Below are 25,145 nucleotides of genomic sequence, written 5' to 3'. Positions count from 1 at the left end.
GGGAAGTAGAGGTTGCAGTGAGCTGAGATCGTGCGCGCTGCACTCCAGTCTGGGTGACAGAGCGAGACTGTGTCTCAAAAAAAAGGAAAAAAAGGCCAGGCACGGTGTCTCACGCCTGTAATCCCAGCACTTTGGGAGGCTGAGGCGGGCGGATCACAAGGTCAGGAGATCGAGACCATCCTGGCTAACACGGTGAAACCCTGTCTCTACTAAAAATACAAAAAAATTAGCCGGGCGTGGTGGCGGATGCCTGTAGTCCCAGCTACTGGGGAGACTGAGGCAGGAGAATGGCGTGAACCCAGGAGGTGGAGCTTGCAGTGAGCCGAGATCGTGCCACTGTACTCCAGCCTGGGCGGCACAGCGAGACTCTGCTTTGAAAAAAAACAGAAAAGACATAAAAGACATAAAGTAATGGAAGTAAAAAAACTTTTATTATTAGTTCAACGATCTTAGAAATTCTTAATATGTGCCCTTGCATCATGTGGCATGTATCAATACTGTAGTCTAATTCATTTCAGACTCTTGTAGCATATCCTATTAATGGTTGAAATGTCAGCCATGATACATCCCTTCATTTCCTCAAAGCTGCATATTCCAATGTGAATATTATAGGCTTTTTTGTTTTTTGATAAAGAGTCTCACTCTGTTGCCCATCATGGAGTGCTGTGGCACAGTCATGGCTTTCTGCAGCCTCAAATTCCTGGGCTCAAGCCGTCCACTTCAGTCTCCCAAGTAGCTGGGATTACAGGCATGCACCGTCACACGCAACTAATTTCTTTTTCTTTTATAGAGACAGGGTGTTACTATGTTCCCCAGGCTGGTTTTGAACTCCTGGGCTCAAGTGATCCTCCTGCCTCTGCCTCCCAAAGTGCTGGGATTACAGGCATGAGCCATCATGCCTGGCTGAATATTATATGTTTATATAAAACTTTGTTACTGAGTAATATATTTTTAAAATATTTGATTACTTTTGTGTCACACTGTATAATGTTACTGCCAAAAAAGACTAAATCTTCCCCTTATTTTGAGATAGTCTCTCTGAATGACATTTTTTGTCATTTTTTAAAACTTTATTGTAAAATAAAACAGAGACAAAGATGATAAATAATTATGTAGCTTAAGTTGAAATAAAAGTGAACACACTTGAAACCATCACTCAGGTTAAGTAACAGAACTTTGTGAGCTACCCCAAAGCTCACTTCGGCCTCCCAAAGTGGTGGGATTACAGGTGTGAGCCACTACATCCGGCCATGTCCTTTCATTTCTTTATAATTTTATGACCCAACCATTTAGGCACCTGGATAATCTTGCCCGTTTAAAACAATTTGATATCTTTTGAGTATCTTTTAGTTTATAGGTTCCTCCTCCATCCCTTTCTTTTCCTTATAATTTGTTTATTGAAGAATCTATCGTTACGATTTGTAGAGTTTCCCTAAGGCTGGATTTTATTGTATTTGTTGCTGTTTTGTAGAGACAGGGTCTTGCTTTGTTGCCCAGGCCAGTCTGGAACTCCTGGGCTTAAGGTGATCCTCCTGCCTCAGCCTCCGAAAGTGCTGGGATTACAGATGTAAGCCACTCTGCCAGTCTGGATTTTGCTGATTGTATACTAATGGTGCGTCTTTCTCTTATTTTCTGCAAATTGGTAGCTGGATTTGTAGGCTTAGTTAGACTTACATTTTATCCCTTTGGCCAGACCCTTAGGTGTTGTATTCTTATATTATGAGGTACATAAATATCTAGTTGTTTGTCTTTCTGTGATGTTAGCAGTTATTGACACTTAGTAGCTAGATCTATCAATTCACTGGGGATTATGGTGATATTTTAATCATTTATTTTTCACTTACTAGTTGGATTACTGTTATAAAGAGCCACTTTCGGCCGGGCGCGGTGGCTCAAGCCTGTAATCCCAGCACTTTGGGAGGCCGAGACGGGCGGATCACGAGGTCAGGAGATCGAGACCATCCTGGCTAACATGGTGAAACCCCGTCTCTACTAAAAAATACAAAAAACTAGCCGGGCGAGGTGGCGGGCGCCTGTAGTCCCAGCTACTCGGGAGGCTGAGGCAGGAGAATGGCGGAAACCCGGGAGGCGGAGCTTGCAGTGAGCTGAGATCCGGCCACTGCACTCCAGCCTGGGCGACAGAGCGAGACTCCGTCTCAAAAAAAAAAAAAAAAAAAAAAAAAAAAAAAAAAAGAGCCACTTTCTGTTACCTATATTTGGTTGCCCAGTGGCACATGAACCACATTTTAAGATAAGTTTATTATCTTAAAATAATATACTTTTGGGCTGGGTGTGGTGGCTCACGCCGGTAATCCCGGCACTTTGGGAGGCTGAGGCAGGTGGATCACGAGTTCAGGAGATCGAGACCATCCTGGCCAACATGGTGAAACCCTGTCTCTACTAAAAATACAAAAAGTTAGCCAGGCGTGGTGGCGGCCGCCTGTAGTCCCAGCTACTCAGGAGGCTGAGGCGGGAGAATGGTGTGAACCCAAGATGCAGAGCTTGCAGTGAGCTGAGATTGAGCTTCTGCACTGTAGCCTGAGCAACAGAGCAAGACTCCGTCTCAAAAAAATAAAAATAAAATAAAATAAAATAGTATACTTTTATGTTAGGAATCGCTAGAAAGACTTAAGTTTAAACAGAACCTCTTGGTGCTGAAAAGGAGCATGATAAATCTGGAGAAATTCGTTGATACATTTATTTGATGAATACTTATGGAGTACGTATTCTGAGCCAAGCATAATACTAGCTATTGGGGTACAGTGGTGAATAGATCAGTCCAGTGGGGGATTATGATAGCTATGAAAGAGATGTTTCAGGGGACCTAATTTAAATCAGTGGCTCAAAAAGACTTCTCTAAGAAAGTGTCCTTAACTTGAATAAGGAAGAATGAGTAGAAATTAGGCAAAGAGAGAAAGGAAGTTTTCAGTCAGAGAGGACATTGTATGAGTGGTGTTTTACTGAGAAAAAGCTTGACTTACAGAAAGATGAGGAAAAAAGGGTTATATAGCTAAAACATTGTGAGCTAGGGGGAGAGGAGTAAGAGGCAGATAGGATCCTCATCAAGTGGTAGGGCCTTATAAATAGTGTTAAATATCTTGGGATTTATTTTAGGTATAATACAGAAAATTTCACCCATGGTCTTATGCTAGGTTCTGAGTTTATCTAATATACATCTCTTCAAGACAAATACACCTTTTTAAGATGACTAATCTGGATAGATTGGAAAGTATAATCATTTTTATTTGATTCCAGCTTTACATAACTATCCTAGATGCCATGTATACAAATTATATTTATTTATTTATTTAGAGACAGAGTCTTGCTGTGTTGCCCAGGCTGGAGTGCAGTGGTGTGATCTCAGCTCACTGTAACCTCCGCCTTCTCAGTTCAGGCGATTCTTCTGCCTGAGCCTCCTGAGTAGCTGCGATTACAGGCGTGTGCCACCACGCTTGGCTAACTTTTTTATTTTTAGTAGAGATGGGGTTTCACCATGTTGGCTAGGGTGGTTTCAAACTCCTGACTTCACATGATCCACCCACCTTGGCCTCCCAAAGTACTGGGATTACAGGCATGAGCCACCACACCTGGCCACAAATGATATTTAGATAGAGAAAGAGAGAGAATTCTAAAAGCTAATCTGGTTATGTTCACAGGTGTCTGGAGAAGCCAATGAAACTCAGATTGCAGAAGCACTGAAGCGTTACAGTGAACGGGCATTCTTTGTTCGGGAAGCTCTATTTCATCTTTTTAGTCTGACTCATGTGATGGAAAAAACAAAGCCAGAAATTTTAAAGGTAAGAACAAGAAACTGGATATGAAATTTTTGAAATGATCTCCCTGGGCAGATGATTTTTTGAAGAAAATTGATGAAAATTTGCATTTAGTCTTTTTTTATTATTTATAATATAGTTGATGACGTGTAATTTCAATTATTAGCCACAAACGAGAGAGAATATAGTCGTACAATGTTATTGAAGTTTTATAGTAGTCTCATTAAGCATATAAAGGTCTTGTACATATTTATCTACCTAAAACCAGTGACCACCATGATATTTTGTCACCAGCTACTGTAGAAAATGAAAGTATATGACTGGGATCAGGACACTGTTTTGTATATTAACCCTATGTTGTTTCCCAAGTAGATTTTTTTAGAAATACAATATTGGGCCAGGTGTGGTAGTTGATGCCGTAATCCCAGCACTTCAGGAGGCTGAGACAGATGGGTAGCTTGAGCCCAGGAGTTCAAGACCAGCCCGAGCAACATGGCAAAACCCCATTTCTACAAAAATTATTTTAAAATACAAAAAAAGAAGGAGAGAAATAAAGAAAGCAGATATCGGAATTCCACAAGGCACTTTTCCATGCTGTTTAGAACCTACTGTGCATTCTTAACTGATTTACATTACTCCCCAATTAAGTTTTTTTAAATTTTTTTTTTAAGTCATAGGGTCTTACTGTGTTCCCCAGGCAAAAGTGCAATGGCTGTTCACAGACCTCAAACTCCTGGGCTCAAGCAATCCTGTCTCAGCCTCCCAAGTAGCTAGGACTACAGGTGTACATCACAGCACCCAGCTATTTTAACCAAGACAGCTTTTGAAGGGCAAGAAAGGAGATTTCTTAATTTTATTGAATGCTTAGGGCAACATTTATCAAAATGTGGTCCTTTGAGCCAGGACACAGTGGCTCACACCTATAATAACTTTGGGAAGCTGAGGCAGGCAGGTCACCTGGGGCCAGGAGTTCTAGACCAGCCTGACCAACATGGCAAAACCCCATCTCTACTAGAAATACAAAAAATTAGCCGAGTGTGGTAGTGCACGCCAGTAATCCCAGCTACTCAGGAAACTGAGGCATGAGGAACCTGGGAGGCTGAGGTTACAGTGAGCCGAGATCATGCCACTGTACTCCAGCCTGAGCAACAGAGCAAGACTCTCTCTCAAAAAAAAAAAAAAGTGGTCCTTTGACCACTGCAAGTCTAGGATATTGCTTATTTAAAAAGCATATTTGTGACCAGGCGTGGTGGCTCACCCTTGTAATCCTAGTACTTTGGGAAACCAACGCAGGCAGATCACTTGAGCTCAGGAGTTCAAGACCAGCCTGGGCAACATGGCAAAACCCTATCTCTACAAAAATTAGCCAGGTGTGGTGGCACACACCTGTAGTGCCAGCTACGTGGGACACTGAGGCAAGAGAATTGCTCAAGCCTGGGAGGCAGAGGTTGCAGCGAGCCGAGATCATGCTACCACACTCCAACCTGGGTGACAGGAGTGAAACCTTGTCTGAAAAAAAAAAAAAAGATATTTGTAAACCCCACCCCCCAAAATTTAGATTCAGTAGGGCTAGATGAGGCACAGGAATCTGCATTTTAATAAGCCCCCAAGATAATTCCAAGGTAATTCTTATGCACATTCAGTTTTGAAAACCGATGAGCATAGGACTGTATTATATTTGGCACCTTGTTTAGTGGGCACAATTCCAAGGGATGGGTTTTATCTTCTGTTTTACAGATTATGAAATTGAGGTTCTGTGACATTAAGTAATAATGTCAGTGGCAGAGCCACAACTTGACATCCTACATACCTTAAATTCTGAGAATGAGGTGCTTGGGTAGGAACCAGTAACATTTTAGTCCTTAGGATATTATCACTAACACCTGTCACTCCTTTTATATATATCAGAGGATGTTGGCACGTCGTATATGAATTGTCTTTTTTTTTTTGGTTTTGATTACTGTGAACCAAGCAACAAAGGACTAGATCTCTAGTCTTGATCTGAAATATTCATTCAGACATTCAGAGAATGATTCGGAGATAAATGAAAGAATATAGGCTATTTATTTGTTTGTTTATTTATTGAGGTAGCATCTTACTCTGTCACCCATGCTGGGGTGCAGTGGCATGATCATGGTTCACTGCAGCCTTGACCTCCCTCCTGGGCTCAAATGATCCTCCTGCCTCAGCCTCCAGAGTGGCTGGAACTACAAGCATATAACACCATGCCTGGCTGAATTTTAAAATTTGTTATTATTATTGTTTTTTTTTTTTTTTTTTTGTAGTGATGGAGACCCACTATGTTGCCCAGGCTGGTCTCAAATTCCTGGGCTCAAGTGATTCTCCCACCTTGGCCTCCCAGAGTGTTGGGATTATAGGAGTGAGCCACTTTTATTTTATTTTTTTAAAGATACAGGATCTAGCTGTATTGCCCAGGCTGGAGTGCAGTGGTGCACAATCATAGCTCACTGCAACCTCAAACTCTTGAGCTCAAGCAATCTTCTGCCTCAGTCTCCCAAATGTCTGGGACTATAGGTGTGTGCCATCACACTTGGCTAATTTTTAAAATTTTTAAAAATAAATACATTTATTTATTTATTTTTGAGATAGTGCCTCACTCTGTCATCCAGGCTGGAGTGCAGTAGTATGATCATAGCTCACTGTAACCTCAAACTCCTAGGCTCCAGCAATCCTCCTGCCTAAGCCTCCCGAGTAGCTAGGACTACAATCCCATGCAACCACACCCGGCTAATTTTGTAGAGACAGGGTCACACTATGTTGCACAGGCTAATTTTAAAAAATTTTTTGTAGAGAGAGGTTCTTGCTGTGTTGCCCAGGCTAGTCTCGAATTCCTGACCTCAAGTGATCCTCCTGCCTTGAGCTCCCAGAGTTCTGTAATTACAGGCATGAGCCACTACACCTAACCTAGGCAATTCCTTTTTTTTTTTTGAGACTGGGTCTCACTCTATTGCCCAGGATGGAGGGCAGTGGCGCTATCTCAGCTCACTGCAACCTCCGCCTCCCATGTTCAAGCAATTCTTCTGCCTCAGCCTCCCAAGTAGCTGGGACTATAGGCACGTACCACCACGCCCGGCTAATTTTTGTATTTTTAGTAGAGAAGAGGTTTCACCATGTTGACCAGGCTGGTCTCGAACTCCTGATCTCAAGTGATCCACCTGCCTCGGCCTCCCAAAGTGCTGGGATTACAGGCATGAGTCACCATGCCTGGCCAAGGCAATTCTTATAGGGAATTTTGCTGCAAAGGAGAGCAAAGAAAAAAGATGGTAATTGTTTGAGTAAGTGAGACTAAAAGAGGGATGTTTTGATTTTTTTTAAATAGGAAAAATATATCTTGTTTATATCCTGATATGAATGATCCAGTACAGAATAAAAAATTGATATAGGAGTAGGAGGGGTGAACAGCTTCCCTTCAGTAGACAAGAAAATAATGATCTAACATATACATGGAGGGATTTGTTTTACAAAGGACCCCAAAAGATTCCTTATGGTAGCGGGCAGGAAGGTGATGTATATGTACGTATGCTGGTAAGTAGGATACACGTGGTAATGAGAATCTGAAGTTTTTTCTGGTTGCTTCAGTTTTCTTTCTTTTTTTTTTTTTTTTTTTTTTCTCTTTTCCTTAGAGGCAGGGTCTCACTCTGTCCCCCAAGCTGAAGTGCAGTGGCACAACCATGGCTCACTACAGGCTCTGCCTCCCAGGGCTCAGGCAATCCTCCCACCTCAGCCTCTCAAGTAGATGGGACTGTAGGCATGCACTACCATGCCCAGCTTTATATATGTATATGTGTGTGTGTGTGTGTATATATGTGTGTGTGTATATATATATAGAGAGAGAGAGAGAGAAAGAGAGAGAGATGGAGTTTCACCCTTGTTACCCAGGCTTGAGTGCAATGGTGTGCTCTTGGCTCACTGCAACCTCTGCCTCCTGGGTTAAAGCAGTTGTCCTGCTTCAGCCGCCCGAGTAGCTGGGATTACTGGCATGCACCACCATGCCCAGCTAATTTCTGTATTTGTTTTTTCTTTCTTTCTTTTTTTTTTTTTTTTTGAGGTGGAGTCTCACTCTGTCGCCCAGGCTGGAGTGCAGTGGTACAATTTCGGCTCACTGCAAGCTCCGCCTCCCAGGTTCACGCCATTCTCCTGCCTCAGCCTCCCAAGTAGCTGGGACTACAGGCACCTGCCACCATGCCCGGCTAATTTTTTGTATTTTTAATAGAGACAGGGTTTCACCATGTTAGGCAGGATGGTCTCGATCTCCTGACCTCATGATCCACCCACCTTGACCTCCCAAATTCCTGGGATTACAGGCGTGAGCCACTGCTTCTGGCCCCCAGCAAATTTTTGCATTGTTTTATACAGATGGGGTTTCACCGTGTTGGCCAGGCTGGCGGTTTTCTTAGTGTAGTTGAAAGCAAGATCTTCGGCTGGGCGCGGTGGCTCAATCCTGTAATCCCAGCACTTTGGGAGGCCAAGACGGGTGGATCACGAGGTCAGGAGATTGAGACCATCCTGGCTAACATGGTGAAACCCCGTCTCTACTAAAAAAATACAAAAAACTAGCCGGGCGTGGTGGCGGGCGCCTGTAGTCTCAGCTACTCGGGAGGCTGAGGCAGGAGAATGGCATGAACCCGGGAGGCGGAGCTTGCAGTGAGTGGAGATCGCGCCACTGCACTCCAGCCTGGGCAACAGAGTGAGACTCTATCTCAAAAAAAAAAAAAAAAAAAAAGAAAGCAAGATCTTCAGCTGATAGTGAGGAATGGGAAGGATTTGTTGGGGGTTTGAGGGCAGAGGAAAAAGTGAGAAATAGTTGTCTAGGCCAGGAGAAGTGAATGGATTTTATTGCACTCTAAGCTTGGCAGTGTTCTCAAGGAACTGAAGATTGACATTTGAGAATGAAGTTATGCTCTATTCAAGTCAGTGAGAATTTATTCACTGCCTTCCATGTAACAGGCACCATAAGTAAGTAGGTCTTGGAAATACAAAGATGAGTGACCTGTGTTGAAAAGATTCATTAGCTTTACAGAAAACCGCTAGATATGAATAGCTGAATACCTGCCTTGATGAGGTAGACTGGAACTATTTGTGAGTAACTTGCTATATCCTAGGCTGTTTGCACATGAGGATGAAAAAGGAATTTACGACATCTTTGAAGTTACTACAGACCAACAAAATAATGCTGCTCTGTGAAGAGGGCTTGTATTTATAAGGTGAATTAAGAGGACTCTTTTTTTTTTCCAGCTTGTGGTTACTGGGATGAGAAACCACCCTATGAATTTGCCAGTGCAACTGGCTGCAAGCGCCTGTGTATTTAACTTAACCAAGCAGGATCTTGCTGCAGGAATGCCTGTCCGACTCCTGGCTGATGTGACCCATTTGCTGCTCAAAGCCATGGAACATTTTCCCAATCACCAGCAGGTAAGCTTACGTGAATTCCTTTTCAAATAGTCCTTGTAGTGTCTTCTACTCATCTACATTTCAATTTAATAGACCAAGCCTTCAAATTCAAATGCCTTTGGAGGCTGTGGTATGACTGAGTGTAAGAAAACAGAGAAGTGGACACCAAAGGAGTATATTCCGTGCCTAAAAGCACCTAAATCCATATATTGGGGGACCTAGTACAAGCCATACAAAAACTCATCTTCCTCCTAGATCTTGAGTTTGTGATCATTTCAGCAGATAGGCACAGAGGATCTCTTCTGGGCAAGGCACTATCAAATGCTGGGATACAGAAATGATTAAGACATGTCTTTTCCATTTCTAGCAGTATGGTAGAAGGTGTAACCTGTCTTATACTCAGGATGAATACTAAAAATGTTGCCTAAATTTTTTTTTTAAAAGTGGAGTCTTGCTCTGTTGCTAGGCCAGAGCGCAATGACACAATCTCAGCTCACTGCAAGCTCCACCTCCCGGGTTCAAGCGATTCTCCTGCCTCAGCCTCCCAAGTAGCTGGGATTACAGGCGTGTGCCACCACACCCCGCTCATTTTTGTATTTTTAGTAGAGACGAGATTTCAACATGTTGGCCAGGATGGTCTCAATCTCTTGTCTTTGTGATCCGCCCACCTCAGCCTGCGAAAGTGCTGGGATTACAGGCGTGAGCCTGCTCACCCAGCCCTGAAAATTTTTTTTTTAGATCATTTGAAATTGACCATTGAGTTGGTGAGTTAGTAAAAAATACTCAGAGGCCCAAAACCAAGTAAAAATGGCAAACCACTCACATTGGTGAGTGGATCATTAAAGCCGGCTTCCCTCATTGAGGGCAGTTGCCAAACTAGATGAAATTTAGGCTTTGATTTTCATGGCCTCTGGAAGCCCATCAGACAGAAGACTCCTAGTATAAAGCTATGACTTCCTCCCCAAAGATACATTCTTACTAAAAAGGAACTATAAATAAGTCTGCCTATGGTAGAGAAACAACAAAAGAATAAGCCCAAAGAAAGTAGAAGGAAGGAATAACAAAGATGAAAGTAAAAATTAATAAAATAAAAAACATACCATTATTTTAGACAGGATCAATAATTCCAAGAAGTGATTCTTCGAACATATTTAATAATATTGAAAACTCATTGACAAAGTTGATCGGGAAAAATGAGAAAGGATGCATATAAAATAAATAGGAAATGGGGTGGGGGAAATGGGAAGTCACTGTATTGGGTTTTGAGTTTCCTTCTAGGGTGATGAAAATATTTGGGATGATGAAATTGTAATGGTTGCACAACTCTGTGACTATACTAGAATCCATCAAATTGTACACTTTAAATAGGTGAATTGTATGGTACATGAACTATATCTCAATAAAGCTGTTATATATTTTTAAAAACAATGTTCACAGTAGGCCAGGCATGGTGGCTCACGCCTGTAATCCCAGCACTTTGGGAGGCCGAAGTAGTAGGATCACTTGAGCCCAGGAGTTCAAGATCAACCTGGGCAACATAGTGAGGCCCTGTCTCTACAAATAATAAAAAAATTAGCCCGGCATGGTGGCACACATCTGTGGTCCCAACTACTCAGGAGCCTAAAGAGTACATGCCTAAAAGCATTTAAATCCATATGTGGAGGAATTGTTTGAGCCAAGCACTCAAGGCTGCAGTGAGCTGTGATTGAGCCACTGCACTCCAGTCTGTGCAACAGAGCAAGACCTTGTCTCAAAACAAACAGACAGAATGTTCAAGCTGGGTGTGGTGGCTCACGCCTGTAATCCCAGCACTTTGGGAGGCCGAGGCGGGCAGATCACGTGAGGTCAGGAGTTCGAGACCTGCCTGACCAACATGGAGAAACCCCCGTCTCTACTAAAAATACAAAATTATCCGGGCGTGGTGGCGCACGCCTATAATCCCAGCTACTCTGGAGATTGAGGCAGGAGAATTGCTTGAACCTGGGAGGAGGAGGTTGCAGTGAGCCAAGATTGCACCATTGAACTCCAGCTTGGGCAACAAGAGCGAAACTCCATCTCAAAAAAAAAAAAAAAGTTCACAGTAGCACTGTGTAGCTGTGTAGAATGATAACAAATTGGAAACACCAAACACCAAATGTCCATCAGCCTGTGTTTAGTCACACATCAGAATACTTAAAAGCAGTGAATGATGAATGAATTACAATTCCAGATGACAACCTTGATCAATCTCAATTACAAGTTGGGTATTTTTTAAAATGCAGAAGAGTACATACATGTGATTCAATTTACTTGCAGTTCAGAAACTTGCAAAACTATATGGCACATTATTTAGGAATATAAATACATGTTTTGATAAAAAGCAAGGGATTGTTAAACACAAAATTTAGACTAGTTGTTCCTCTGAGGGGAAATGAGAGGGAAAAGAGAGGGCCAAATGGGGCTTGCTAATAGTACTATTGGTAATAGATTATTTTTCTGAAACCGAGTGGTAGGTACACCTACACAGTGGTAGTATTCGTTGTATTGTTATTCCTTACACTCTTGCTACTCAAAGTGTGTTCTGCTAACCAGCTGTGTTGGCATCCCTTACAAGCTTGTTAGTAAGGCAGAATCTCAAGATCCCAGACTTACAGAATCATTTTATGAAGATCTCTAAGTGATTTGTGTACACATTAAAGTTTGAGAAGCACTGCCTTATGCCTACATATATTTTGTAAAATTTTTTTTGTATTTCTTATTTAGTAAAAACATTTAAAAACAACTCAATTAAAAAAAAAACAACCACCCTTGGAACTCACCTATTAGTTGGAAATGCAAATACTGTAAACTATTATGTAAATTATCTTCAGCTATTTTAACTAAGTGCTACAGAAACTTGAGAATGATTAATTCTGCCACCTGGATTGGTGTATGGACAAAGGTACCAGGCAGGATTTCAAACGGGAAGTGACATTGACTCACATCTTGAAAAATGAATAAGATTTCCCATGGAGAAAAGCAGAAAAACAGTGGACCTATATGTGAATGTGCAGGCATTCCAGGAAGGGCAAGTTGCGTGTGACTGGAGTGTAGGAAGGGCAGTGTAGGATGAGGCCAGTGATAACCAGATTAGGGCCAGATTTGATGAATGCCAGCATAGGAAATTTTGATTCCACATTGAATTCCTTAAAAACAAACAAAAATTTAAAGAAAATTCCTGAATACTTGCATAGTTCAGACTGTAGCCCCCAAAATCAAAACTCCAGCTGGGCGGAAATTGAAGACTACAGCAGAAGTCTTCCTCTTTTCCATTTCTGCCTGTGGTGTTTTTCAAGTGCAGTCGGTGAAATTTATCTTCTGTTATTAATTTAGCCATTAGTTCAGTTAAGCTTAGCGCTTTGTTGAATTCAGACTGTGTGCACCTGTGCTAAGTTCTAAGCATTCAGATACAGGAACACATAATGTACCATAGTGTAGCAAGTACTGAGAGAAACAAGTGCTGTTGGGAGCCCAGGAGGGGCACTTAGGACAATTTGAAAATTAGAGGCTATACACTGTGGCTTGCCTTTAATCCCAGCACTTTGGGAGGCTGAAGCAAGAGGATCACTTGAGTGCCAGGAGTTTGAGCCTGCAGTGAGCTATGATTGTGCCACTGCATTCCAGCCTGGGTGACAGAGCGAGACCCTGTCTCAAAAACAAACAAACAAAAAACATTAAGAAGTCTTCCTCAATGAGGTAATATCTCTGCCCTGAGTTGAATTGTGAAGGAAAATTAAGCGTTTTCCAGCTAAAAGAACAGGAGGGATGGGCTTTCTAAGCGGAGGTAATTAGAATAGCGTTATTGCCTTTCTTACTTCTATGGATCCTGTACAAATTATTGTGTTTATTTGGGAGGAGAAAAATGGTGAAGGAGGAAAGTTATGCCACTAATCAATCTGCCAGATTATGATTCATATTTTAGGGGAGGTAAATGGATCCTCAAGCAGAGTCTGTCCTAGCACCTTGACCATCTGAGATGAATATAAAACTTCCTGAGAAACCCTCTTAATTAATTACACTTGTACCTAACCCATTCCGTATCATTCATCTGGGATTTACTACCAATTTGCCTTTTCTCTGCCATTTCTTCTATTATGTAATCTTTCTACATCTTCCATGAAGCAAATAGGGTGTTCATTTTATATCTGTTTTTCTGTTTCTTGACTAGCTATATATATCCCATTAGTCTGACTTTTGCCTTCTATGATTGAATTCCCTACATTAAGTCTTCTTTAGGTAAGAAATCTTCCAATTGTACACTAAAGCCTTTAAAAAATATCAAAGCCATGTGTCCAAATAAAAAAAAAAATTGATAGTGTATATATATACTATGACTTTTTTTTTTTAGGCCCACACTTATTTTCTTATTTTGCTTCACAGGAATAACTTGAATCACCTTTCTATTATGATGGTGCACCTTGACTGTGTCAAGTAATTATTCATATTTTCATTTACTCTTGTTTAATTGTGCTGGTCTAAACTTTATTTAAAAGATAGAGCCAAGTCTATCAGTCACTCTTTAGAGGCCAATGTGTAGAACACTACCCCCTGTGTACTCTATGTTAGAGTCTTCCAAGCAGGCTCGTCTATATTCTTTGATGCTATGTCAACAGGTAAAACTTTCAGCCACTGTTTTTGTCATTCTCTGTACCTCAAAAAATACAGAAGACAAGGTTACTTCATAGGCCACCAGAAAGAAGGAGATTAGCTGTAATTATCCTATTTATTGCCCTATTTCTCATCTAATAGAAAAGGAAAAAAAAAAAGGTACAAGTAAACTTGTATGGGTCTCCTGGAAGTCAGCCTTTCAATACTAGGGGGGCAGATAAAGGTTGTAAGAAATAACTGGTGTTTCATCAGTCTTCTTTATATGTGTGTGTGTGTATATATATATATATATATATGCATGCTACCTTGGTTCAAAGATAACAAAGTGATATTTTATTTAGGATTTTTTTTCTTCCTTTGATTCTTTAGTTACAGAAGAATTGCCTCCTTTCACTTTGCAGTGACCGGATCCTTCAAGATGTTCCATTTAACAGGCAAGTGATAGCTCTAGAACTTAATGTGGGGCAAAACAGAATGTTAGAAATCTGTCTTGGGTCATTTCTTACCCTTTAGGATAGCTCTTTTATAAGATTAATTGAGTAGATAGAATTGTGGGTTATTTTATAGAATGCTAAATCTACTTTCTTTAATTTAGTGCTTTGACATTCATGATAGCAAATTGACCCATGTTTTCATAGTCCTTTGCTTAGGAATTTATATTGGTTATAGTTTTCAAGATATCCACATAATATTGTAAGCTATGAGCATTATTATCCCCATTCAAAAGATAAAAAAACTAAGACATATATAGAGATTGTCTTGACTATGGCTTTGTGACTAATAACTGCAAGGTTAGAAAGATGCAGGTCTGGCTGGGTGCAGTGGCTCACACCTATAATCCCAACACCTTGGGAGGCCAAGGTGGGAGGATCCGCAGGTCAGGAGTTCAAGACCAGCCTGGTGAAACCCTGTCTCTACTAAAGATACAAAAAATTAGCCGGGTGTGGTGGTGCACGCCTGTAATCCCAGCTACTCGGAAGACTGAGGCAGGAGAATCACTTGAACCCGGAAGGTGGCGGTTGCAGTGAGCCAAAATCATGCCATTGCACTCTAGCCTGGGCGACAGGGCAAGATTCTGTCTCAAAAAAAAAAAAAGACGTAGGTCTTCTAATTCTAGGTCCAGTGTTTTTTCTTTTTTTTTTTGGTAACATATCTCTTATTATTATCATTATTTGGTATTGAATTATGGAAGAAACTTTTTAAGGAGCGGTTAAGGGAGGCCATATAACTAGATTCCATTAAATATTAAGGGGACCTTTATTTTCTAAGATGTTATTTTGGAGCTTAAAAAGTGTTTTTTTTATTTTACTATTTTAAAACATAATTTTTCTTTTTCTTTTTTTTGAGACAGGGTCTCACTCTGTCACCCAGGCTGGAGTACAGTGGTGCGATCTGAGCTCACTGCAACCTCCTCCTCCTGGGTTTAAGTGATTCTCCTACCTCAGCTAACTGAGTAGCTGGGACTACAGGCATGTGCCACCACGCTGGGCTAATTTTTATATTTTTTGGCACAGTCAAGGTTTCACCATGTTGGCCAGGCAGGTCTCAAACTCCTGACCTCAAGTGATCCACCCACCTCGGTCTCCCAAAGTGCTAGGATTACAGGTGTGAGCCACCATGCCTGGTCTTATAATTTTTTCATAATGGCATTTTTAAAAGGAAATTTATACCTCATTATTTAATGAAAAGTATGTTTCTCAAGCAGCAATTTCTTTTTTTTTTGAGACAGTTTCACTCTTGTTGCCCAGGCTGGAGTGCAATGGTGCAATCTCAGCTCACTGCAACCTCCGCCATCTGGGTTCAAGCGATTCTCCTGCTTTAGACTCCCAAATAGCTGAGATTACAGGCATGTGCCATCATACCCAGCTAATTTTTGTATTTTTGGTAGAGATGCGGTTTCACCATGTTGGCCAGGCTGGTCTCGAACTCCTGACCTCAGGTGATCCACCCACCTCAGCCTCCCAAAGTGCTGGGATTACAGGCATAAGCCCCCCACGCCTGGCCTTCAAGCAGCAGTTTTACTGTGATTTTATTTGAAATAAGCAATTTGGATGAAAATAACTACATATATCTCATGTAGATTGCTAATTTTATTTTGGAAATATTGAACCTCTGTGCTCATCATTGTAACAAAGTCTAAGGTAGGAAAGACATAGTCACTCTCCTAAAGATTATATTCTACTCCTTAATGTTTTCTTAAAGGGCTAGATTATAAATACTCTAGGCCTATGGGCTATAGAGTCTCTGTTGCAGCTATTTAGCTCTGCCATTGTCCCTCAAAAGCAGCCGTAGGTAATATATAAGCAAATGGATATTGCTGTGTTCCAACAGAACTTTACAAAACAGGCAGCCAGATACACAGGTTATATAGTTTGCCTACCTCTCATCTAGCCAATGCACTGGGCTAGAATTGACCTTCTTTGTGGTCAGAGGCTATGATTGGTTCATCACTTTGTCTCTAGTGCTTGGGTGGATATTTAATGGATTGATGGTTGAATGAATGAATGAATATTACATGAGACAGAATTTTTCATAGAAGAGGTGTTAATGAAATGCATTGGGCCCCCACACAAGGAAGGAAAGATTCTCTCTGACTGATGCTCATTAAGGATTTCATGTTTGTTATGGCACTTGAGATAAAAATGGTAAAAACTGGCCGGGCGCGGTGGCTCAAGCCTGTAATCCCAGCACTTTGGGAGGCCGAGACGGGCGGATCACGAGGTCAGGAGATCGAGACCATCCTGGCTAACACGGTGAAACCCCGTCTCTACTAAAAATACAAAAACTAGCCGGGCGAGGTGGCGGGCGCCTGTAGTCCCAGCTACTCGGGAGGCTGAGGCAGGAGAATGGCGTAAACCTGGAGACGGAGCTTGCAGTGAGCTGAATCCGGCCACTGCACTCCAGTCCGGGCAACAGAGCGAGACTCCGCCTCAAAAAAAAAAAAAAAAAAAAAAAAAAATGGTAAAAACTAACATGTATGAAGCACTTACCACTGCCAGGCAGGCGTTGTGCCAAAGTGTTTTATGTATGCTTATTCAGTCCTCAGAACAATCCTGTGAAATCATTACTCTTTTGATCTTCATTTTTCAGATAAGGAAATAGAGACACAGAAAGGATTAGTAACTTGCCTGAGGTAATAAGATAGTAAGTAAGTAGCAGAGTCTAGATTTAAATTCAGTCTGACTCCAGATCCTCCATTTTTTCATCCATGCTATGTTGCTTTGAAGATGAGAGCTGGTTGAATTGTTTTATGGGTGTGAGCCACCACGCCCAGCCTGGAATCAGTTTTTGTTACTATTTTACAGATAAGAATATTGAAGTTCAGAGAGGTTAAGGAATTTGGTCAGAGTCCCAAAGTTAAGCCAGGCGCATGGCTCATGCGTGTAATCCCAGCACTTTGTGAGGCCAAGACAAGTGGATCACTTGAGGTCAGGAGTTCTAGAGCATCCTGGCCAACATGGTGAAACGCTGTCTCTACTGAAAATACAAAAAATTAGCCAGGTGTGGTGGCGGCTCCTAGCTACTCAGGAGGCTGAGGCAGGAGAATTGCTTGAACCCAGGAGGCAGAGGTTGCAGGGAGCCAAGATTGTGCCACTGCACCCCAGCCTGGGCAACAAGAGTGAAACTCCTTCTCAAAAACAAACAAAAAGTTAATAAGTGGTGGAGCTGATATTTGAATCCAGGCTGACTTCAAAGTGTATGATGTTCTTTTTTTTTTTTTTTTTTTTTGAGACGGAGTCTTGCTCTGTCGCCCGGGCTGGAGTGCAGTGGCCGGATCTCAGCTCACTGCAAGCTCCGCCTCCCGGGTTTACGCCATTCTCCTGCCTCAGCCTCCGGAGTAGCTGGGACTACAGGCGCCCGCCACCTCGCCCGGCTAGTTTTTTGTATTTTTTAGTAGAGACGGTGTTTCACCGTGTTAGCCAGGATGGTCTCGATCTCCTGACCTCGTGATCCGCCCGTCTCGGCCTCCCAAAGTGCTGGGATTACAGGCTTGAGCCACCGCGCCCGGCCAAAGTGTATGATGTTCTTAACAACTTGACTACATTGCCTCACATGATAAAATAATTTATTTTATTGTTATCATTAACATTAAGTAGGACTAGAATTCATTCAAACCCAGAACTGACTGGAGAATCTCTACACTTTACCACTAGCCTGTGTTATCTCATACTTGTGGGCATGTGTGAAGACTAATGAACAATCCACTTTGCAGAAAGCATAGGGTGCGCAGGAAAAAAGCTTGATATGGCCCCACGCCAAAGTCCTAGAATGCTGTGAGTACGGGAGTGACATCATACTTAAGTCCTCAGACAGGTTTATTTGTCTCCTTCCTTCCTTCCTTCCTTCCTTCCTTCCTTCCTTCCCTCCCTCCCTCCCTTTTTCTTTTTTTTTGATGGAGTCTTGCTCTGTCACCCAGGCTGGAGTGCAGTGGCGTGATCTCAGCTCACTACAACCTCTGCCCCCCGGGTTCAAGTGATTCTCCTGCCTCAGCCTCCCAAGTAGCTGAGACTACAGGCATGTACCACCACCCCCAGCTAATTTTTTGTGTTTTTGTTAGAGACAGGGTTTCACCATGTTTGCCAGGATGGTCTCTATCTCTTGACCTTGTGATCTACCCGCCTCAGCCTCCCAAAGTACTGGGATTACAGATGTGAGCCATCATGCCTGGCCAGAGTTTTATTTATTTCTAATGTGCAGACACACATCATTTGGAAACCAGTGGAGATAGGGAAGCCAATTAGGAATATATTGTAGAAGAATACAAGTAATGGGCCTAATCAGAAATGGCCTTGGAAACAGAAGGAAGGTAATAGTAATTTTAAGGGAAGTTGTAGAGTAGTAATCTACCTGAAAATAATCATTCAGTCAACATATATTAAACACTATTTATGTTTCGATCACTGTATTGAGTGTGTGGCATAAAGGGCTAAATAGAATATATAGTCCCCACCCTCAAGGAGTGCACAGGCCAAATAGGGATTCAAGTGAGTCTGCAGATGACTGTGGATCTCTGACAGCTATACCTAAAGTACTAAGGAGCTAAGAAGGCAGTGATAAACGTGTCAAAGAAACCACCTCAAAGGCAGTGATATTTGATCTGAGTCTTAAGGATGAAACTGTGGGTAAGATAATCAGATGTATTCCTTGACCTCATCTTGATTTTTCTCCTTGTATCCCACATTGAGTTCTTTGGCAAATCCAGCTCTATCTTCAAAATGTATCTAGAATTCAACCATTTCTCTTCACTTCTATTTCTACCACTTGAAGTAGACTAAAAGTGATTTCTCTCCTGAATTACTGCTCAGAACTACTCTCCTGCTTCTGTCCTTGCCCTCCTGGAGTTTATTCTAAAGACAGCTGATAGAGTAGTCCTGCTCATGTCATATTCCTGCTCAGAAGCCTTCTATGACTTTCCCGGTCATTCAGAGTAGAAGCCAGTTCCTTAATGATATGGTTTGACTCTGTGATCCCACCCAAATCTCATGTTGAATTGTAATACCCAGTGTTGGAGGTGGGGCCTCGTGGGAGGTGATTGGATCCTGGGGGTGTTTTCTAATGGTTTACCACCATCTCCTAGTGCTATCTTGTGATAGAGTTCTCATGAGATCTGGTCGTTTGAAAGTGTGTAGCAACTCTGGCTTTGCCCTCCCATCTCTTTCACCCATGTGGGATGTGCCAGTCTCGCCTTCCACCATGATTGCAAGTTTCCTGAGGCCTTCCCAGCTGTGCTCCCTTACAGCCTGTGGAACCATAAGCCAATTAAACTTCTTTTCTTTATAAATTACCCAGTCTCAGGTAGTTATTTATAGCAATGCAAGAATGGACTGATACACTAGACTCTATGTGATGTGGTGCCTCTATTACCTCTGACTTTCTTTCTCAGAACTCTTCCCTTGTTCTCTCTGCTTTGGCCTCACTGACCTCCATGCTATTTGTTGACATTTCTGTGCCCATACCCACTTCAGGGCTGTTGTATTTCCCCTCCCCTCTGCCTGGAATGCTTGTCCCCTAAATACCCATATGGTTATCTCTCTTACTTCCTCAAAAGTTTCAATGAGGCCTTCCATAGCCACCCTACATAAAATTTCAACATTTCATATCCTCTTTTCCTGCTTTATTTTTTTTTTCCATAGCATATGGTCAGTACCTAACCATACTATATATTTTATTTATTTATCCGATTTATTACCTGTCTTCCTCACTAGAGTGTAAGCTCTATGAAAGTAGGGACATTTTTCTGTTTTGTTCACTATTCTATCCCCAGCACTAAGAACAATATCTGGCACAAAGCAAGAGTTTAATATATGTTTGTGAATGAATGAAGGAATGTTTCTGTTGTGCTAGGTGCTATGAGGAACCCAGAAAATATTTAAATTACAACTAAAATATGGAAATCACTATAATTTAGAAATACAGAATAGAAGTATGTTATAATTCTAGAAGATGAAATGCCAGATAGTTGGAATCATATTTTCCAAACCCTTCTTTCTTTACAAAATGTTGTCAGAATTAATAATATGGCATCATCTCTAAAACACTGAGTGTAATTGTTACTCTCTACCAGTTAAGAGGAATTTTCCCTTGCCTTTTCACGTATTTAAGTTGTAGCATCAGTTCTTAGCTGGAACTCTGAAACTGTGCCTTGGCCTCCATCATTAATTCATGAAACCCTTTGTGTGTTTTCAGGTTTGAAGCAGCCAAGCTTGTCATGCAGTGGCTCTGCAACCATGAGGATCAAAATATGCAAAGGATGGCAGTTGCTATCATTTCCATCCTGGCTGCCAAGGTATCTGAACTCTTGATGAATAATTTTCTGTAGGCAGCTGTTTCTCACTACATTTACTGTTTCCCGCCAAAATCTGTGTGCCAGAAAGATCAGTAAATCTCTCTGCCAACCTGCTTATTCAAGCTACATTCGATATTGCAGAATTTGGCTGGGCACAGTGATTCACGCCTGTAATCCCAGCACTTTGGGAGGCCGAGGCAGGCCTCCCAAAAACAGCTATATGGCAGAATTCCAAGTTGATCAGAGATTTTAGTCTGACCTTTGGAGTCAGGTACAGTGAATGATATTAAACTCACATTAGTGAGTCTTGGACATTGAATTTGTTTTTTACTTGCTTGCAGCTTTCTACAGAACAAACTGCACAGCTTGGTACTGAGCTCTTCATTGTCAGGGTAAGTCTATAATCTCCATGCAGGCTACCAGATATTCATGTTTATTGTTTTCAGGCAGTATTATATATTTTCTGACATTATATATATATTTTATTTATTTATTTTTTCATTTTTTTGAGAGGAGTCTCGCACTGTCATCCAGGCTGGGGTGCAGTGGTGCGATCTCGGCTGACTGCAAGCTGTGCCTCCTGGGTTCACGCCATTCTCCTGCCTCAGCCTCCTGAGTAGCTGGGACTACAGGCGCCCGCCACCACGACCGGCTAATTTTTTTTTTTTTTGTATTTTTAGTAGAGACGGGGTTTCACCGTGTTAGCCAGGATGGTCTCGATCTCCTGACTTCGTGATCCACCCGCCTCGGTCTCCCAAAGTGCTGGGATTACAGACGTGAGCGATCGCGCCCAGCTGACATTTTTATATTTTAATAAAAACTTTCTGTGACCAGGCATGTGGTGACTCACACCTGTAATCCCAGCAGTTTGGTAGGCCAAGGCAGGAGGGGGTCAGTTGAGGCCAGGAGTTCAAGAACAGTCTGGGCAATAGAATGGGACCCCTTCTCTACCAAAAAAAAAAAAAAGTTGGACATTGTGGCGCATGCCTGTGGTTCCAGCTACTCAAGAGGCTGAGGTGGGAGGATCACTTGAGCCCAAGAGGTCAAGGCTGCAGTGAGCCGTGATCGCACTGCACTCCAGCCTGGGTGACAGAGTGAGACCCTTTCTCAAAACAAAACAAAAAAAATTTTTTTTGGATACTTCTAAAGAAGTGTATTTATTTATTTTCATATATGCAGCTTTACTCCTTAACAGAAATGGAGAAAACCCTGAACTAGGAGTCAGATGACCTGGGATCTAGCTTGTAAACTCACTTTGTGAATTTGGGAAAATTACTTGAACCATTGGGGTCCACATAAGTATTAAGATCCTATCTAAGACCAGGCACAGTGGTTATGCCTGTAATCCCAGCATTTTGGGAGGCCGAGGCAGGAGGATTGCTTGAGCCCAGGAGTTCAAGACCAGCCTGGGCAATATAATGAGACCCCGTCTATACAAATAATTTAAAAATTAGCCAGGCATGGTAGCACATGTCTGTGGTCCCAGCTACTCAGGAGGCTAAGGTGGAAGAATTGCTTGAGCCCAAGTGGTCAGGGTTGCAGTTGGCCGTAATGATGCCACTGCACTCCAGCCTGGGTGACAGAGCAAGACCCTGTCTCCAGAAAAAAACAAAACACCTATCTCATTGTAAAACTCTGTGATTTTTGTTATTTATATAGAAAATGTAGAGACTCTATTACACGCATAAGGTTGTGCTTTATGCTTTGCGGAAGCAGATAATTTAAATATCTGATATACGATTTTGCTTGCTTATAATCAGTTGAGGAAATAAGACTTTAAAAAGCTTTAAAGGGAGTAGATATAAACAATGTCTTAGGGAAGACTTAGAGGCAAAAAGTATATTTAAACATGCCTGTTAAAATCCTGGCATGAGGTGTTTGAATAGTAATACTACATAGAGAAGTCAAATAAGAGACTCCCTTTTTCCATGACTTGTAAATTATGTATATAATGAGAAAGTAAACCATTCATTTGATAAATATGTATAGAGTACCCATGATATCAAACGAATGATACTTGCTGCCTTACAAGATGTTAGGGAATTCACACTGAATTATAATTATGTAATTAGAATTCACACTGAATTATATCTATAAATTCTACCCATAACAAATAGTACAATAGAAGAAAAACAGCTATGTAGATACAGTTGTAACAAAATCTAAAAAGTATAATAATAGAGGTAAGAATGAAAAAAATAGGCCAGGCACGGTGGCTCACACCTGTAATCCCAGCACTTTCAGAGGCTGAGGCAGGTGGATCACAAGGTCAGGAGATCAAGACCATCCTGGCTAACACTGTGAAACCCTGTCTCTACTAAAAATACAAAAAATTAGCCGGGTGTGGCGGCAGACATCTGTAGTCCCAGCTACTCGGGAGGCCGAGGCAGGAGAATGGCGTGAACCCGGGAGGCGGAGCTTTCAGTGAGCTGAGATAGTGCCACTGCACTCCAGCCTGAGCAACACAGCGAGACTCCGTCTCAAAAAAAAAAAAAAGAATGAAAAAAATAGCTGGGTGTGGTGGCTCACGCCTGTAATTTGGGAGGCTGAGGTGGACGGATCACAAGGTCAGGAGTTCGAGACCAGCCTGACCAACATGGTGAAACCCCATCTCTGCTTAAAAATACAAAAATTAGCCGGGCATGGTGGTACACGCCTATTATCCCAGCCACTCAGGAGACTAAGGCAGGAGAATCACTTGAACCCGGGAGGTGGAGGTTGTAGTGAGCCGAGATTGGGCCACTGCACTCCAGCCTGGGCAAGAGTGAGACTCCCTCTCAAAAAAAAAAAAAAGAATGAGCAAAATAATGTTATAAAGAAAGAGAAGGCTATTCGAGAATAATGGAAAGAGTAGGAATTCTGGAGTTGACATATCTGGATTTATTCTCAATTCTGTCTCTTACTAGCCATGTATTTTGGGCAAATCACAGTTTTCTTTGGGGTGATAAAAAATACTTAATACACTTATTACGAAAGTTAAATGAGAAGAAAAGCTCATGCTTATAATCCCAGCACTTTGGGAGGCTGAGGTGGGAGGATCACCTAAAGCCAGGAATTTGAGACCAGCATGGTCAACATAGCAAGATTCTGGCTCTAACCCAAAAAAAAAGAAGAAGAAAAATTAGCCAGGCATGGTGGCATGCACCTGTAGTCTCAGCTACTCAGGAGGTTGAAGCAAGAGAATCGCTTGAGCTTGGGAGTTTGAGTCTGCAGTGAACTATAATTGTGTCACTGTACTCCAGCCTGAGTGATAGAGTGGGATCCCATGTCAAAAAAGAAAGAAAAAAAAAGAAAAATGGTTAATTAAAGTAGTATATGCTAAGTACGTAACACTAAATATAATATACATTAGATAAGTAGGAAAAGATGCTCATTTTGTTTATTTTACTATTTTCAGGGGTGACAGTTTTAAAAAATGGCCTCTTATTGCTATATATGTCTCTCAGTAATTTTGGTATCTTCAAAGATTTTAAAGGAAATGTACCCATGCTTTGGGAGGAAATCAAGCTTAAGGAATTAGTAGGCCGGGCACGATGGCTCATACCTGTAATCCTAGCACTTTGGGAGGCTGAGGTGGGTGGATTACCAGAGATCAGGAGTTCGAGACCAGCGTGGCCAACATGGTGAAACCCCATCTCTACTAAAAATACAAAAAGTAGCCAGTGTGGTGGCATGCGCCTATAATCCCAGCTACTTGGGAGGCTGAGGCAGGAGAATCACTTGAACCCAGGGGGCAGAGGTTGCAGTGAGCTGAGATTGCGCCACTTCGCTCCAGCCTGGGCAAAAGAGCAAGACTCTGTCCCAAAACAAACAAACAAAAAAGGAATTAGTAGTAATAGTGATGATTATTATAACTAGATTTTTCTCCCCTGCTCTTAATTACCACCTGCAATCTATAGATGAGGAAACAAAGAATTAAACTGGTAAATGAGGTTGTGCAGTTAGATGCAGAGATTTAAGCTCAGGTAGATTTCTTCTAGTGCCACACTCTTAGCTACTATGCTGTTAACTTACCTAACTGTACCTACGTGTTTGTGTTTCTTCAGATTTTTTCCCTGAATTGTGTATAGCCTCTAGTATCATGGTCATTAATGTTTTCTTATATCTGTTTTAGCAGAGCTTCCTTTTTTACCTCCAAAAGTATAATCTAAAAATTGAATTATGGATGTAGTTTTAAAACCACTTACTTTTCAAACATAAATTTTTTAGGGTAAAGCTATGATAGAACTAATTTACACTTGGAATTTCAAAGCTATTATCTTGTTTTTTGAAAGGGAGGAAGGGGAAAAGGAAATGAAAAGGGAAGGGGAAAGGGGGAAAAATAAAAAGCAAGACAGGCAGTGCAGCAGCATCTGCTGTCAGGGAAGGCTGAGGAGGGAGGGGCTGTTATCTTATTTATAGTCAATATAGACTTTAATTCTCTTGTCATTGTATGTAGTTTTTCCTTTCGTTTGTTTCTTAAGGAAAACTTAGAGTTGAATAGTTTAGGTCTTTCTATTCTTACTTTCTCTGACTAAATTGACTATGAACAAATTAGTTAATATTTC

General features: G+C 41.6%; 1 protein-coding gene across 2 annotated transcripts in view; it reads left to right on the top strand.

Moving 5' to 3' along the window:
• The window catches only part of ZYG11B (zyg-11 family member B, cell cycle regulator), a 106,302-nt gene that overhangs the window by 55,516 nt on the left and 25,641 nt on the right, over positions 1 to 25,145 (top strand). For both annotated transcript variants that reach the window (XM_033226345.1, XM_033226347.1), the window contains exons 4-8: positions 3,657 to 3,797; positions 9,030 to 9,206; positions 14,181 to 14,245; positions 20,499 to 20,598; positions 20,940 to 20,990. In XM_033226345.1, coding sequence (XP_033082236.1) covers positions 3,657 to 3,797; positions 9,030 to 9,206; positions 14,181 to 14,245; positions 20,499 to 20,598; positions 20,940 to 20,990 — 534 coding nt within the window. The remainder of the gene's footprint in view (positions 1 to 3,656; positions 3,798 to 9,029; positions 9,207 to 14,180; positions 14,246 to 20,498; positions 20,599 to 20,939; positions 20,991 to 25,145) is intronic.

The sequence above is a fragment of the Trachypithecus francoisi genome, unplaced genomic scaffold, assembly GCF_009764315.1.
Source record: "Trachypithecus francoisi isolate TF-2019V2 unplaced genomic scaffold, Tfra_2.0 Lachesis_group12, whole genome shotgun sequence".
In the NCBI taxonomy this organism is placed as follows: domain Eukaryota; kingdom Metazoa; phylum Chordata; class Mammalia; order Primates; family Cercopithecidae; genus Trachypithecus; species Trachypithecus francoisi.
Note: the sequence above shows the minus strand (reverse complement) of the source record. Positions and strands in the feature narration are given on the sequence as shown.